Raw genomic sequence first — 18,575 nt, forward strand, 5'->3', positions numbered from 1 at the left:
ATGCATACCTTACGCTTGGAAAATAATTTATTGCCATACTTAATCTAGTGTTCAATAGAGATAATTTCAAATGCACAAACGGCACTCAGATACATAAGCTCCTCAAAAATTCAAGTTAACCAAGTTATTTACTTCTGAAATTATCCTTCAAACATCTGAATTTGTGATTGAGTACAGTAGTGCCATTTTTTTAAAACTGTGATTCATAATTTGACCCTAAAATCAATCAAAATTGTATTTACTAAAATTAAACCATTTAAATGAAATAGTTACCTATTGAAAAAACAAAACAATACAATCATAAATAAAAATATTTCTGACTGAAACAAGCATATTATATCTAAAATCACTGTATTTAATTAATTACACATACTTGAAATAGTATGAAATTGCCTGCAAATTAACACACTTGGTAATTTCGAGATAAACCTATATTGATTTGTTCTTTGCTAATAAAAAATTCAGGATCACTTGTAAATTTCTGTCTTAACCTCTAAAATAATTGCGGCGAACCACAGAAAGCTGTGTGAACCATATAGCACAGACCTGTAACACTCCTTTGTGCCCCCTGGTGGTACGGGTAGACTGACAATGTTTGCTATTAAATTACTGCAGAGGCATTCACACACCAACTTACCAATACACTCAAGCTTCCTAGCCCTCAAATACTGTATTACACCTGCTTAGCATTCTCTCCAGTCTTCCGCCACCTGGCTACATAAAAGGAATGTTGATACCCTAGCATCAGTTGTCACAGAGAGAATCTTAAACTGACAGATTAACCTGTGGGTTTTGCTGGTTTTCTATTTTTTCCAAATTTGAAACAAAAGGGGTAACTGCACACTACAGACAGATTACCGCAGTACCACAAGGGATCCAATACACCTTCAAGAATCCTTACGGAATGAAGGTGAACACCTTTCAGAGAGCATAGGATTTTATCTTATTTTATCTTTATCATAGAATTTAAATCTTATCTCATGCTACCTCTTCCCTTTTCAGCATGAGAACCGGACCCACTAAAGATGTCAAAAATTGATGCAATAACACACCAAGTCACTGTACACAAGATTTTCCATTGCTAAAAAAAATCAGTAATAAAACATAACATGAACAACAAGGTACGAATACAAGGCAAATGGTTCAAGTCTCATTTTTTCCCTTGAAGAAATGAAGGCTGTTACATTATTTTCACACCAATTCTTCAGGTATTGCTATGGTTAGTTTGTGGATGGAATCATTAACACTGAACACAAAAAGAAGTGCCACTTCATTTTTCAGTGTTACTTTCTGCTTCCAAATGAGCACTTAAACCTTAAAATCCATGCTCTACTTCCTCCCAGGCTATTGAAAACTACTCTACAGAACAGGAACACAAACAGCTCCTGGAATTTAAACCATCTGTACAATGACTACCTTTCTTACCTTAACTCTGTTCTTTTCAAGACTGTTTGCTTTTTAATACTACCAGGTCTGCTCAAAAGAGCAAGGCATAACTACCTCTTAACCACAACAAGTAAGACTATGCTTACAAAAAATTATAGTACAAGATCCCTAATCTCTAACAGAGGATAACATCAAAAGTACCTTTATCTTTTAGAGAACATTAAAAGAAACTCCCAGGATACAACTTAGGTCAAAGATTTGAAAAGCAGTAAGGACTAAGCTAATCACTCCTACAGCATTACAAATAACTCTTACAGACTTCAAGGAAAGGCAAATCAATAAAAAGGTCTCCAGCATATATTTCATATTTAATTATGATTTCTCATGATAATATAAAGTATCATAATTCACATTGTCTAATCAAAATCTTATGGTAAATGTCCACTGCATGAAGCTACAGTTATGCTTATGCATGCATATATATACACACACACACAAATACACACACACAGCTTTATCTCCTTCCAACCCTTCTACTGATTTATGACAGACCACTTAAATTCTTACATTAAGCCTGCATACAGAACAGCTGCTTCAAAGAATGATGATAGAGAAAAGACAGTATTTACAGAAGCTTAAACAGAAATTAAAATAACATCATGAATAATTTTAAAGGACAGCAATAAATTATACTTACAGCTTCCAACTGATCCATAAGCTTAGATAAAAATTTACGGCATTCTGGGGTTTTACTATCGATCTTCATGCCTGTTTGCATTGCATACAAACGACCTTAAAGGAAACAAAACAAGAAAAAAAAATTACGTATCTAAGGCAAAACCCATAGCAATTCACCCCCCTAATATATCTGAAAGACAAGCTCATAAATCCAATACTATAGTGCTACTGAGCACTGACAGGTAATTTGAGATCTACTCAATCTTGGATAAATACTAGGAAATATTTTTTTCTAAGATTTATGCTTTATTTTTCACAATGAGTATCTCTGCTCATTTCAAATCGATGGTTGTATCACTGTAAGTGCTTTTCTAAATAATCAACACGCTACAATGCAACTCTCTAATACGAGCTTCAAGTTGATTTTTTCCCTAAGTGTCCACAAATAGTTTTCACACAACTCATATATAAGTACATAGTATATGGATATACCTAAAAAAAGATGAAGTTTCCTGTAGCAGGAACTAGTAAACTTTAAAACCATTACTTTAATAAATGGAATTAACAATCTGTTGTACCCACATAAATGCATACACATCATCAAAAGGCAAACAAGACACAAATCTGATCTTTAAATCAGACAAAACAGACTTTATTAAACTTTCCCTACAAGTAAAGTTTACAGTTCTTTTGTGTGATCTTGAAAAGCTTATGATTACTACCCTCTGGTTGAAAACAATGAACAGAATTATCAAAACCTATGAATTTCATATATATACATGGCAAAACTTCATATGCTTTAGGAAACTGTGGATGTAACCAAACAACTAATATTTAACAGAATTACTACACGCAGAAAGGATAACGGACAGAAACATTCAGTAACCCAATGGAGACAGTAACATTTTTCCACAAAAACACTCTATTAACTCTCATTTCTGACCATCAGAGGTGTCCTGCAAAACACCTTCAAATGCAGAGTGGAAGACCTATACATTTTTTAACTCTCCTGAACATTATCATGAACATTACAGCATATCCCAGTGCTATTTAAATTTAACGAGTTTATCTAGGTTTTAACAAGAGTATTTCCTGTTTCGTGTACAACTGATTATTCAAACCAGACAGAGCATATATATATATATATATATATATACACACACACTCCGTATTTAGGACTGCAAAACTGACACATTTTTGAATGTTAAAGCTGTTGGACTGCCCAACCATTTAAAGACCAAAACAAAACAAAAACATACACTGAAGTATGTTTTCTCTGTGTCCTCTCATGTCTCTCTGCTCTTGCATACATATCTGATAGAACAACCTAGCAACTTTCTATTTAAGTTTCCAATGAAGGATGAGAGAGAGTGAAGAATGGGGAGATGAGGAGGGGGTGTTGCCCTTTACGTCAGTGAGCAGCTGGAGTGCATGGAGCTCTGCCTGGGATGAGTATTTAAGGGTCACTTTCTCAAAGTTCAGGAGCAATGCATCCCAACAAAGAGGAAGTCAGGCAAAAATGCCAGAAGGCCTGCATGGATGAATAAGCACCTCCCGGACAAACTCAAACACAGAAAGGAAACCTATGGAGGATGAAAGCAAGGACAGGTAGCCTGGGAGGAACACAGAGACACTGTCCAAGCAGCCAGGAATCACGTTAGGAGAGCTAAAGCCATGACAGAATTAAGATCTGGCCAGCGACATCAAGGGCAACAAAAAAAGCTTTTCTAAGAATGTCAGTGATAAAAGGAAGCCTAGGGAAAATGTTCACCCTCTCCAGAGGGAAACAGAAGACCTGCTTGCTTACCTGGGATATGGAGGAGACGGAGGTACTCAATGGCTTTTTTGCCTCAGTCTTCACCAGCAAGTGTGCTAGCCAGCCAAGGCACAGAATGCAAAGACATGGATTAGAATGAAGAACCACTCACTACAGGAAAGGATCAGGTTCAAGACCAGCTAAAGAACCTGAAGGTGCACAAGTCCATTGGACATAATGAAATACATGTACATACAAAGATCCTGATGGAACTGGCAGATGAGGTTGCTAAGCCACTGTCCATCATATTTGAGAAGTCATAGCAGTCCGGTGAAGTTCCACTGACTGGAAGAGGGGAAACATAACCCCCATTTTTCAAAAATAGAAAAAATGAAGACCTGGGGAACTACAGGCCAGTTAGTGTCACCTCTGTGCCCTGCAGGACCACGGAGCAGATACTCTTGGAAACTATGCTAAGGCACATGGAAAATAAGGGGGTTACTGGTGACAGCCAGCATGGCTTCACTAAGGGCAGATTGTGCCTGACAAAGTTGGCAGCCTTCTATGATGGGGTTACAGCATTCGTGGACAAGGGAAGAGAAACTGATGTACTCTACCCGCACTTGTGGGAAGCATTTGACACTGTCCTACCTAACATCCTTGCCTAAATTAGTGAGATGTTGATTTGATTGATGTACAAGCCAGTGGATAAGGAACTGGGTGGATGGTTGCACCCAAAGAGTTGCAGTCAGTGGCTCAATGTCCAGGTGGAGACCAGTGACGAGTGGTATTCCTCAGGGGTCAGTAATGTGACCAGTGCTGTTTAATTTCTTTGTTGGCAACATGGACAGTGAGATTGAGCACACCCTCACCAAGTTTGCCAATGATGCTAAGCTGTGTAGTACAGTCAATATTCCGGAGGGAAGGGATACCATCCACAGGGACCTACCTGGATAGGCTGCAGAGGTGAGCCCGTGTGAACCCCATGAAGTTCAACAAGGTCAAGTGCAAGGTCCTGCACCTTGGCTGGGGCAATCCCATGTACAAATACCGGCTGGGAGAATAATGGATAGAGAGCAGCCATGAGGAGAAGGATTTGAGGGTGTTGGCCAATGAGAAACTCAACATGAGACACCAATGTGCACTTGGAGCCCAGAAAGCCAATCATATCCAGGGTTACATCAAAAGAATTATGGCCAGCAGGCCAAAGGTGGTGATTCTCCCATTCTGCTCTCATGAGACCCCATTTGGAGTGCTGTGTTCAGCTCTGGAGCCTCCAGCACAAGAAGGACATGGACATATTAGAACAAGCCCAAAGGAGGTCCACAAAGATGATCAAGTGGCTAGAGCACCTCTCCTATGAAGACAGACTGTGGTAGTTGGGGTTGTTCAGCCTGGAGAAGAGAGGGCTCCCGGCAGACCTTCTAATGGTCTTCCAGTGTCTAAAGGGGGCCTACAAGAAAGATGGAGAGGGACTCTGTATCGGTACAGTGATAGGATAAAAGGTATTAGCTTTAAACTAAAGGAGGACAAATTTACATTAGATATAAGGAAGAAATTCTTTACTATGAGAGCACTGAACGTGGTTGTCCAGAGTGCAGTTGCCTAAACTGTGGATACCAAGTTGGATGGCCTTCCCAAACCATTCCATGATACTGTGAACAACCATATAAAAGTCTACTCTGAGTCAAAATTCAGGAATGAGTAAATGCTATGAACAACTAAAATAACTGATGCAGACAAATTTTAACAAAAATTGTATTTGTTATGTAGTTATGTGACAACACTAAAATTAAACTAATTACTGATATATTCGCTTAAACTCATTTATCTTTATGATCCTGTCACATTAACATTTAAATTCTGAAACTACGACATGTAAATTTGAAATTATATTGGAAATAAATCCAAACAGAGAGATAAAGAGAACTTTATTTCAGGAACTCAAATTAATTTGAGTTTACTGCAGATTAAAGTCTCGTGATCTTACGTTCGTACTTAGTCTTCAACTAAATTGATCTTTAAGTACATATTTGATTGCAAGCTTCCCGGAACACGTTTCATGGCATAAAATCATAGAATATAATACATGCTCTACCTATATGAACACAGACATTCTACAGATTACTTATGTCATCTGAGCTAAGGTTAACTCTGCTCCACCTGTCACAGCAATGGCATTTCTGTATTGCACAACCAAATACATAGAGACATTTACCACACCTAGCCATCAAACTGTCTCACATTTACCAGCATCACAAGGGAGAACTCCTGCATCTTATTAGCTGGCAAAAGGTCAAAGCACACTTAAGTTAACTTAGCAAATTAAAAGAGTTTGTGGCAATCTTTAAGAACTTTCAAAGTTCAGAATTTTTACATGTTCACCTCTTCACACACAGTAATAAGTTCAAAAGGAATACTGCATATCAAGAGACACGCCTCTGATGACACAATCACTGAGGTAAGGGCAAAAGCTTTTCCTCCTTTCTCAAGAAAGTGGTGACCAAGATTATGACACTTATGTAAACTACTGTTGATGCTTTCCATTCTTGGAAGTGTTCAAGGACAGGCTGGATGGAGCTTTCAGCAACCTGGTCTAGTAGAAGATGTTCCTGCCAACGGCAGGAGGGTTGGAATTTGATGATCTTTAAGGTCCCTTCCAACCCAAACCTTCATCATATAATTCTATTAAAATGCTGCTAAGTACATTTTGGTGCTCTAGTCAAAATTCTGTTTGGAGGTTGAAAAACTATTATCAATCTTTCGATTCATTATGCAGAAATAAAATGAAATAGTTGAAAAACTGAAAGAATACAGAATTTCTGACAAAAGCTGAATAGGACACAGAGGAAATAATATTCTTTTTGCCCCTACCGACAGTACTGAAATAAAAATAATATTCTTTTAAAATTTTGAATTTTTGCTTTTAAAATTATGTGTATAAAGAGCAACGGACAAGTAAATACGAAGACACTAATCACTAAAGTTGTACTTACTGCATTTTGACCTAAATACCTTACCTTGTAGACAGTGACGAAGTGCTCAGTTGTTCTACTTTTTACATTTCCTACAAGACTACACTGTTTTCAAAACTACTACTTTTGCCAATTAAAGTGACAGAAGTCTTAAGTACCTTTCACTTTTACATGTAGTTTATCACACAAACATTACTTTTGGTAAGCATAAACAATAGTAACTAAAGATATGTTTTGATCTAGTATAGGAAATCCATTTACTGTCCTTATCCTATCTGACTTACAGCAAATAGGTAAATTCACTTCATTGCTGAATTTTCAGCAGGAGTAAACAAAACATTCTTTCTATGTTAGTATCCTCAGCGAAATTTTAAACTAGTAATTAACGTTCAAAGAACTGTCCTCTATGTTTATGTTGACAAGTAATCTCCTGAGCAAGAAGCCAACTATTTATCACCTCCAAAATGTTTGCTGTGAAGGCCAAACACAAGTTAAGATTTTTTTTCTCTGTTTCTGAAAGAAAACAGAGAAATTATTTACATTCCTTTAAATACAGCTATCTTGGTTTCTATAATACTGTAAACGCAATAGAGTGCATTATTACTGTGATTGCTAAATCACACATTTTTTCACATTTTAAAAATACAGCACGTGAATTTTTAAATGACTTGAGATTTCATTTTACATCAAAATGATTTTGGAGCACTTTTCTTCAAGAACCTGAGTTGTAAATGTTTAAAATGTCCTCAATGACCATAGTAATATTTCATAAAACTAAACAACTTGACTTATATTACCATATGCTTGGTAATATTTGATATTAGGTTTCTTATGTGAGAAGCCAAGCCGCTAAAAATGTTGATATAAAAAGACAATGAAAACTACATCGTAGCCGGAAAAATTTCCAAGACTTTAAAGCCTAAACAAAGTATTTGGAGAACGCATCCACTCGTGGAAATAACTGACCTATAATTGTCATCTCTATTCAATACTGTGATGAAGATCTGGAATACCTGCAAACACACCAATGAATGAAATTACTCGGTCTTTTTAATCTATATTTACAATCTAAGTTTTTGTCTCCTTTACCCAAACCAAGCAGAAGGAAAGATTTTTAATGTGACTAACAACGGGAGTATATGCAGAAAGTGAAGCACAAAAGAGGTAAAGACTACATCGTGCTTATGTCTAATATTATTAATATTTTAAGTAGGGCTAAAGTCACTTGTAATCTTTTATGCACAAAGACAGGACTGTTTAGCCAATTATTAACTAAAAGAGGGTTTGCTCTCAGTTTGCAGACAGGACATTTATCTTCAAAGTCATAAAGACTTGGCAAGCAATCATTCTCAGAAAAATGTTTTGCCAAGACAACGACAAAATTTATGTCTTGATTTGTTGCCCTTAATCTTTGTTCAGTAAATACTAAGTGTGGGTGTACTGGAAGGAATTATACAGTGAGCTTTACAGAAACTTCTCTGCTTTTATTTATGTCACGTAATACCACGTTATTTTTCCTTTGCTAATACACAGCACAATTTCAGAGCGAGTATTTCGTCTTCAGTATGTGCCAGGCATTCATTCCTAATACACAGTAAGTTATTCCAGATTTATGTTTGGATAACAACTGAAACTCCCCCTGCTCCCATTTTAAACTAACTCTGTGCCAAGTAAAAATACTGGATAACCAAGGTTCTAGCCAGCAAGTATGCACAATACACCGATTCTGTCTTCTCAATTCTGTCCTACTTATCTATCTTGATTTTTCCTGGTCTACCAGGATCAAAAGATTACAGTTCTTTTCCCCTAACACGTATTTAATTTTCTTCCAGTACAGAAAAATAAATTAATAAGAACTGGAATACTTTTAATACTTTTCATTCACATGTTCCACAATTAACATTAAATGGTAACAAAAACATTTCCATAACCTTCAGTCATATTTTGATTCTGATTAAGAACTGAAAGCTTTTTCACTCTGTAATTTATTATTCACTGATATTCTACACCTTCTTCTTCCCACTGCCAACCAACCCACTGGCAGAAAAATGTTTGTTAACTGCTTGTAACAGGAAAACAATAGCTGGAATACAAATGCGGGGAGTAGGGAGACACAAAAACATGAAAATTAGATTGTACTAAAACTACTGTAAAAGTATTTTCCTAAAGAAATCTGCACAGGAAACGAATTATTCTTTCTTCCATGAACATTAACGTATCATACCAATCACATAATTTTTGCATGCATATCATGAATATATGCTATTTCTACATGAAATGTTGGAGGGTCCTATACCACTTCTCCATTATACGGTGCTGAAGGAAATTGGCACAAGACAAGAAACATATTAGGCTAGTAGCATCCACTCAAGATCTGAAATTTTCCACAGAATACAAATTATTTATAAATACTTTCAAGTAAAATTAGTTAAAGGAGAAATGCAAGAGAAAAAAAAAATCTTTCTTTCTGAGGAGAAAGGTCTGGTCTGGGATGAAGACAACACAAATTTCACTAGGAAACCCAAAACAATAAAAGGCTTGACACCCTCTTCAGTTCAGATTCTTTTATAATATTCTAAATCCTATATAACAGAATTTCAAGGTTATGTTACATGCGAGACAAACCTTGTCAGGTCAAAATAATCTCAAGAAAAATGTTTTAAGAAAGAAAACTACTGAAAGTTGCAGTGAGTTACATTAAAATTCACCATTATTCCAAGAACAGCAACTTGTAAACAAGGTAAATAATGAAAAAACCTGCAATTTCAAACAATTGCGTTAATTGTTAAGGTCAGATGAGACAACCCAAGTAAGCTAACAGTATCTATTATCTATGCTATGACTCAGTATTCTATACTTCATGCCATTCTTCACCACAGTTTAAAGACCACCTTTGCTCTCAAAAATTTGAATAAGTGATCTATATGTGGAATCACCACGTTTCTAAACTTTTGCACAATATTTAAACAATCTGTATTTTTAAAGCCTATCTAATATTCTAAAGCCTATTCTAATATTCTAATACAGATAACAAAACATTTATAATTGAAATAGAAGAACTACCTGAACTGTAGGATGTAGTAATTGAGCTCTCAAGAAGGCAAAAAAGAAGGCAGATACTCTTCACTTACGGACAAGTTCATATGGATAAAACAGCTTGTAGCTATTCGAGAGCAAATTTGAAGCATTCGTGTGGAACACCTTCTAGTTAAGTTTCAAGTGGAAGAAACCCATTTTGCGCTCTCAACTACTCTGTGAGGTGAACCAAAGCACTCTAGGTGAGCACGACTCAGATATGTTTCCTAACCTTAACTGCTAACAGCATCCTGCACTGCATTAGGAGAATGCCAGCAGGTTGTGGGAAATTATCGCTCTTTCCTACTCAGGTCCAGTGAGACACACCTGGAGTGCTGCATCCAGTTTTCTGCTCCCCGGTAGAGGAGACATGGGAAGTAGCACAAAAATGACGAAGGACTAAGAGAATTTATCATACCAGAAGAGGCTGTTTGAGCTGTGACTGTTTGGTGTTGATGCATGATAGTGCATCAATACCTGACCTGGGAATGAAGGGAACAAAGACAAAGCCAGACCCATCTCAGTTGTTCCCAATGACAGGACAAGTGGCAACAGGTGCAAAATAAAATATTAGAAATTTCACTTAAATATAAGAAAAAAACTTCTACTGCAAGGGTGGTCAAACAATGGAATGGGTTGCTCCCAGAAGTTGTAGAGTCTCCATCCTCAGAGACATTCAAAACCTGCCTGGACACAGTCCTGACTAACCTAACTAGTGACCAGGAGATTACACTAAAGGGTGTCCACAATTCTCTTCAACCTCAATGATTCTGCTATTCTGCAAACTGAAACGTTGACATTGATGCACCCCTTCTTCAGAAGTGCAGCAAATCTCAGGCAGTTCTTCATTCTACTTTCAGAGGTTCAAGTTGAACAGATCCACCAAAGGCATGTGAAATATTTGGTGGAAAAATGCATGTTAGTATATTCACACCATACAACTGAACTTTAGGATTTTAAGATAAATACACACACCTCAGAAATTAAAATTAAGTTTTAATCTCTGAAATGCACTTTTATATTTTCATTCCTCTCTCTGTCAGAGTAGTTGCTTTTAAAATACTACCTCTGTAATCACCAGCACATGCCAGAAACACTATACAGTAGTTAACGTCTTTACTATTTAGTTCTACATACAGCTTGTTCTGAGGTCTGTGGATTTCATGTATTTATCTTTGTTATTCCCATCAGTTCTGCCTGTTCTTCTGTTTCTACAGAAAAACAGTGCACAATGTTCTGAGTACAGTTTTCCTACTGTCACAAAACAGTTTTCTCAGTACATTTTTCCTACTTACAAATCTCTGAAACAAATCAGAGCAAATAAACTAAGATTGAAGACAAAAAAAAAAAAAAAAAAAAAAAAAGCAATGGAAAAAAAAAAAAAGAGAAATACTTTAAGTTTATACTCATAGCACAATCAGAAAAATTCTCCAGTACATTATGGAGATCTACTTCTTAAATATTTGACTTGATCAATTAACTTCTTATGGGTAAAGAACTGAGTAAATCTATTCTTCAGTACCTGATCTCTAATAATAGGTTTTAAATACTTTGTACTATTAGTAGCAAGCAAAACTGCTTTATGGCAACATAAGATTATGGTAAATGTACTCTTACAAATGGATTATATAAAACTAGTACAGAAGTATTTAAACCAGAAAGCTACAGAATTTGATTTTAGTAGCTAGCTGATGTTAAGAACATTATTTCATGCATTTCAATTCTAGAATGTCACAGTTAAACCAAGTCAGTGAGTATACGCAGAGCCTCTCCAGTGAAATATAGCAAACATTAGTCAATTTTATTTCCATTTAATACTTATGAATTACATGCATCTTCCTAAATAATCATTCCAAATTAGGTCAAAATGCATCAAGATGAGTAAGAAGTTGAATAAAATAGAAGTTCAATATTGATTATTAGGGTTCTCTGCTTTGAGGAAAAATCATTAGACAAAATAGTGTTTAAGTTGTAAAATTCAAAGGTCATTTTATATTCCTAAAGTTCTGATTCAGGACAGAAGTTCTACTTTGTTCTTCTCCCCCACAATATAAATTATAAAATTATAATTTATAATAAAATTATAATTGGTTTGTACTGAGAACCTTGCTTCACTGATGTCTGATTAAACTTGAAAGTAAAAGACTGTCAAATTTAGCAGATGGGTATTCCACTATGAGCTGAATGACTTCTGATTCACGGGACTGTCAACTAGTTGTGGGGGAAAAAAATCACCTCTTTTTCTCTCCTGCTGTATCCCACGAAAACACAAATGTCAACACAAAAGTAAGATCCTCTGAAATAATTATCTTGCACTTTTCTATTTGAAGAATTTAAGAATTATGGGAGATCTTCACATCTTCTTAAACAGATCCAGTCTACTGATTTCACGTTAATGCTTTCTGATGCTTAGCTGACTATCAAAGACTTTCAGAAGCTACTAGAATCATATGATTTCATGCTGCATTTACTAGATACCCAAACACCACGTGGGTTTTAGGATGTCACTTCGAATATATATTTTTCTGGCAACTCACTAGCACTCTCTCAAAACGTTTGAATTAAAACATCAAGGAGTAACAGGTACAAAAGAATAAAATTAATAGCACTACCAACCATCTTTAAAAAGATGTACTACTGAAACACTACCGAAAGCCTGAAACAACAACTATTAAGGAAAAAACTGCTTTAAACATTAAAACAAAAGTCTTTAGAACACAGACCTACCTCGCAAACAATGCAATTTATCAAAAAGTAACTTCGCAATATATCTGCCTATGGCACAATTTAGATTTCTTCAACTACTAAGCAGGCCAAAGATTTCTTATCAAAGCCTGCCTCCTTGTGTTTGCAATACAACATCTCAAAGTAGCCAAAGAGTCAAGTTCATTAAAGAGTCAAGTTCATTTAAGTGTTTTTTGTTTTTTTTTTTTTTTTTTAAAACAAACAAACAAACAAACAAACAAACAAAAAAACCAAGAAAGTTACTTTATTGACGAACAATCACTTCCTTTCCTTTGCTGGGCAACCTATGTAGCATTCTTTACTGGTATTCTCTTACACCTATTGAAACAACTGCCCTTTACTGAACACAGAGTAACTACAGTAAGACTATAACAAAATTATATGAAATGTGGAGTAATAGGGAACAATACAGATTTTAAAGGGAGGTAGTAGAGTATAACAGGCCTGAACATTTTATTGACTATAAAGCATCTCCTAATCTCTTTAAAAGGAGAATAGTGTCGGAAGATAGTCTTGTATGAATTAAAAAATAAGCATGGTATAATTGTTCTTCTTAGAACATAGACTGTAGAGAAACAATTTTTACAGACAAGTAAATTTACAGTACATGCTGTCAGAAACCAAATATATTTTTATTGTTTCTACCAAAAGTTGAAAGTTCTGTTCAGCTATTAACAGTAGCTATGACTAAAAAAAGTCATTATTTTCATACAACGTATAAAGCCGATTTGATCACATACCAATCTGAACGCTAAAAACTGAGTGAAGGGCTTGTAAGGAATGTACAGAACCACAAGAAATAAAATCAGATCTCAATTTCTGTGGATTTTCCAGCAAGCACCACAACAAATACCACTTGTCATGCTGCACAAGAGCACCAATGCTGTTCTGTAACATTTGATTTTTCATGTGGAAAAGTACATGCTTCTTGAAAAACACAAACCATCCCTGCTGCAGCTATCTGTATTGTGTAAAACAGAGCTTAACATCCATCAAATTACATTTTCTTTAAATTAACATAAACCAGCAACACCAAAAAAAGTCCTGCTTTCTCCCCATGTTACTGCTATTTATTCCTTGCCTCTGTGCATGAGCACAGCTGTTTAGGTGGTAGCAAACTGGCCTGGCTGAAAATGCCTGCTGTTCCTGTTCACCATACAATTACACCAAGGTTTGCTTCTGAAGTATTTTTGGTGTGTGAATGTGAGACCAGAGACAAACTACAATATCTTCTTGAGGTAGCAGCACTGGTTTATACTAGCTTCAGACTTCAGATGAACTACATCTAAAAAAAGTAAGAGAAGAAAATTTAAAATGGGATATGCAAATGAAATGTGCAACTGCCATTGAAATTCCAGACTTTAAGAACACACCCCTGCCAACAGCAGATGCTGAAGAGACACAAAATATTAACGTGTAGTAAGTGGTTCCCTCCGACAATTTTATTGCTAAGGCACAGGATGTAATATTTTAGGCTGCAAACACATCTTACCAGAATCCATCTGTTTCTGGTATTCAAATTAGAATGTGGAACAGCTCTTACTATCGGAAACATATAAGTGAAATTAAATTAAAATGCACGTAAATCAAAATCCTAGCCAATATATGTCTGTGTTCAAAGCAACAGTGCCATGAAGATGTTACTATTAGGATGAAAACTTTCGGCTGTGGACGAACCACTTCTGGCAATACACCAAAGCTATAAACACCTTCCTGGCATCTCTGCACTGACAGCTATTCCCATCATATTACCAAATGGCAGATATTCCCCCTCACACAGAGGTGTGCAAGCAGCCCCGTGACAGAATAGGCAGCACTGTCCCATCTCGTGACCACAGGCCCCCCTGGCTGACTGCTGCACCACACCACCAGCCTGGTCCCACGCAGGCGTGTTTGCAGGCATACCTGTACAGACAAGGGCAGTGGAGGTGTGCCAATGTGTTTCAGCACACAGCAAGCTTTTCTCACACAATCCATTTCGCAAAGTATGTTATTGGAAATGCACAGAGTTCCTCTGAAGCGTATTTCAAAGGCTCAACAATGAGATGCTGTTTAAGTGTTGTTTTTTTTTTTTTTCTTTTCAGTAAAGCATCTATTAAGAAATATTGCTTTCTCTCTGAACACTAAATAGTATGTGTTGCCTTTCAAAACATTACCTGAAAAACATCTTGAACATTCTTTGCATATCCAGTTCTACCTTTTTAGGAAAACCTTTGTTATTATCATGTGGTAGAAGTAGACATTTGGAACTTTACATTTTTTTTGACAACAGCCATATTTAATAATTAACGCTTTGGGACCCCATACAATTGTTCCAAGCACAATGTTTTAAAATTAATGGTTCAGAAACTTACTTCAGGTTCAAAGCCAGAAATAAAAATCACGTGGCAGAGACCAGCCACAAGAACATTTCAGTTTAAAATAAAAAATAACAATGACATGTGTTGCCTTTTTTTAATAGCCAGACATTCTGATAAAAAAAGAACAAATAAAAACAAAACTGCAATGCATCTTGACCTAGCTGGTGTTTCCTGTCACACAAAGAACAATTTGTCCTATGTTCTTCCAGTAAAAACATGGCAAATACTACTGAGAACATCCAGGGTTCTCATATGTGGCTATCTGGCTTCTCTAGTGGTACTTTTCTGCGTTAGTTGTGCAATTAATTAATTAATTAGCTGTGTAAATTAGCTGTTCCTGTATAACATGTGAAAATTAAATCAGTCTTCTGACACATTTTTCAGAGCTTTCTAAAGCCTGAACTCTGTGAGTTCATCCTTTTAAAACTAAGACTGTTTATTACAAATCAAGCAATCAGTTCCACCCGTATTTTTTTTTAACGTCTTGAACCCAGGCTGTTGCCAAGTAAGCCCCCCAAATGATGTCCCAACTCAAGAATAGAAAAAAAAAAAAAAAAAAGGTAACACATAAAGACACATTTCTAGTCAGTGCACTTTGTAACTCTTCATAATCTGTTTGTTTTAGGGATTGCCAAGTGTGGTGGTGATCAACCGTGACACTAATTGAAGCTGACTAACAGGCTGCCATTTCTTAAACGGCAGCAGGAAGCTTTTAGAAAGGGTGACAGATCAGAACCAGGGGAGAAGATGGGTTTGTCTGAAAGATACATTGCTTCGTGCAGTTCAAGGAAACACAAACAAATGAAACAAACAAGAAGAATCAAAACAGCCTGAAGAAGCGGCAACACGAGCTCGCTAGTAAATAAAGCGGACGTTGCTATACAGACTGCCAAACCCAAACTGCTTCATCCGACACAGGACGGAAGAGGGAGGGCTTCTCAGCGGCAGGACAACCCTGCAGAGCCCCTCGGATGACAGCTCCGAGCGATACCCGTGGGCAGCACCCCGACACCCCACCGGGCCGGGGGAACGGGGGCGGCGGCGGGGCGGGCCCGGCCGGGAGGGGACGGGCCGGGATGGGAGGGGAGGGTATGGGAGGGTATGGGCGGCGCTGCCCCCGCCGCACTCACAGTAGTACGCCACCACCGGCTCTCGCTTGTCCAGCTCCTGCGCTGTCCGCAGGTGGTGCTGGATGCTCTTGAACTGCGGCGGCAGCGGGGGGAGCGCGGCGGCGGCGGCCATCTCGCAGCAACGCCGAGCGGGCGGCTGCCGATCCCCGACGCCGGCGCCGGAGCCGGAGCCTTCCGCTTCCGGCCCGCTGAGGGACGCGGGGCGCTCCCGGCGGCGCTAGGCCCGGGGAGAGCGGCCCCTGCCGGGCGGGAGGCCGCCCGCGGGACCCCTGAGCCGCTCAACCGGGGCCCGGGTGGCTCCGTCCCCCGTGCCCACACGCTGCCCCCGTAGCTCCCTGCTCAGAGAAACCCCCGGGGCTTTTCGTTTTTTTTTTTCGAGCGGGGGTGAGAGCAGCGAAAGAAAGGGGAGCTGTTGGAGGAAAGTCGTTCAAAATGGTGCTCCCCCACGTTGTGATACTGTCGCACCTGTTGTCTTCTGGCGGTGTGGTGAAATGTTTTTTTAATTTTTATTTGTTTTAAATAGCTCTGGTGCCAAGCTTCCCCTGGGCTCCAAATGGCTGTCTGTGAGGCAGGAGGATGTCAGTGCTCCAGAGCATAAAGAAAGCTGCGTGTTGGAGGGAGCACGGGGCAGGAGAGGTGGCGGCGTTGCCTCATGGCTGTCCTGGGAGAGTGCGGAGAGGAGACTGGAAGGGAAACGATGGCTGAGCAGAAGAAAGGAAGACAAAGAAACCAAGAGAACAACGAGTGGTTATAGGACTGGGATGTTGTGGTGGTGTAGAAGCCAGCTGGCCCAAAGCAGCTATGCCTTTGATGTAAAGGCAGCCACGTCACTTGATGGGTGTATTGAGCTTGTTTCGCTGAAGATCATGGAGGGAACAATTACGGCTGTTTGTTAAGAGAGAACTGAAATGGGTGTGATGTCTGGCTAGAGACGAATCTGACTTGCAAACGCATGAGCTGGGGATTGCTTTGAGCACTGTCTGAGAAAACAGGCAGCTAGAGTAGGGTGGAAAGCAATGAAAAAGTCAAAGAAGCACTTAAAATGTGTGCTTGATGTAAGCCACAAAAATACTTTGTATTGTGTTCCGGGAGGCAGGACTGTATGTTAATTCTGTAAAAAAGTAGAACTGAATCAAAGAATCCCCAAGTTTATTATGTAATTCCTTTCATAATGAGAATAAAAGCCTCCAAGATCATCTCAAATAATTGCTAAGTATTTGAAGTAAAATCAGCACAACATTGAGAAATAAGCACAGGCATGCTATAAATCTCAGAGGGTGTGAGGGTGGAGGGAAGCTGATAGAAAGCAACATAAATGATGACAAAAGTGATGGGAATTGGGAAGAACGGAAGAAAGAAAAGTTGAGAGGCACTTAAGGATACGTTAGATGTTAGGAAAACAGATGACAAATATAGGAAAAAGAAGTTTTGACAGCCATGGGGAAAAGGTTTCTTTACATGGATGTAAAATCACAATCTGTTTGTTCAAGAAACTAATGATGGAATCAGTAACAGAAAAACATTTGCACTAAAAGGCAACAATGCACATTTTGTTTGCCAGTGAAAAACTGAAACTGAGGAATTTTCATTTTACTGGAAATGTAGAAAAAAATCTACATCTGGTCTGATTTTGAACAAGAACAGGTTTTGAAAATTTCCAGACTTTGACCACTAAAGGAAAGGGCATGGTGATGGGTAGTCCAGCTCCTACACACGCCCAAAGGGACCTCAGGCAGTCCTGTGCCAGTCCTGGCTCTGCAATGCTCCTGGAGGTAATAGGAAAGTTCCCTGAGGGGCTGGGGACTTTGACACTCTTCTAACCTTTCTGAAGTATTTTGAAATCTGCAGAAGAACAACAAGCAATGGAAATATGAAGTACTAGGAAAAATAATGATGGGGTGGTGATAAAGCTACTTTCTTATTGAATGAAAGTCTGATTAAGTGTGATTTGAGTACAATATTTTGCCACAGTACTTAAAACATAGAAGTAATTCTTTTTAGTAGATGGTGTTATATATGTATATGTATACATATGTTATATGTATACATGGTGTTTTATTTATAAGTATAAAGTTTTTTTTTTGTTTGTTTGTTTTTTTTTTTTGTTTTTTAACTGAAATTAAAAGTTTAAATTGCAAAAAGTAACTCCAGATGGATACCAATACATACAACAAAAAATTAAATGTATTGACCAAAGCACATGACGTATTATGCAAATAAGAAGTTAGCACAGTGATTGTTATTCCACTTGCAATGCTTATAAATATCAAATAACTAGTTTATCATTGCACAGATTTGATAGTGTTGTCTGCACATATATTTAAGACAACATATAACTTATTTCCACAGGGAAAAATGTCACAACATTAATGCCCTAATACAGTGAAAGTATCTTGTTCTTGACAAACATATTAAAAAAAGACAGAGCTAGTTGTGAGCTACTTCAATGTCCATGGCACAGAAGCAATCA

General features: G+C 37.7%; 1 protein-coding gene across 2 annotated transcripts in view; it reads right to left on the bottom strand.

Moving 5' to 3' along the window:
• VTA1 (vesicle trafficking 1) overlaps positions 1-16,265 on the bottom strand; it is a 40,417-nt gene extending 24,152 nt beyond the window's left edge. Inside the window, exons 1-2 of one of the 2 annotated variants that reach the window (XM_032184626.1) lie at positions 16,106-16,265; positions 2,084-2,178 (exon numbers count right to left, since the gene is read on the bottom strand). In XM_032184626.1, the coding sequence (XP_032040517.1) occupies positions 2,084-2,178; positions 16,106-16,217 (207 nt within the window). In that variant the 5' untranslated portion in view covers positions 16,218-16,265. Of the gene's footprint in view, positions 1-2,083; positions 2,179-15,870; positions 15,890-16,105 lie in introns of those variants that run through there. The other variant, XM_032184627.1, reaches the window with a different exon arrangement.
• Positions 16,266-18,575: the final 2,310 nt, after the last annotated feature.

The sequence above is a fragment of the Aythya fuligula genome, chromosome 3 (genome assembly GCF_009819795.1).
Source record: "Aythya fuligula isolate bAytFul2 chromosome 3, bAytFul2.pri, whole genome shotgun sequence".
NCBI lineage: Eukaryota > Metazoa > Chordata > Aves > Anseriformes > Anatidae > Aythya > Aythya fuligula.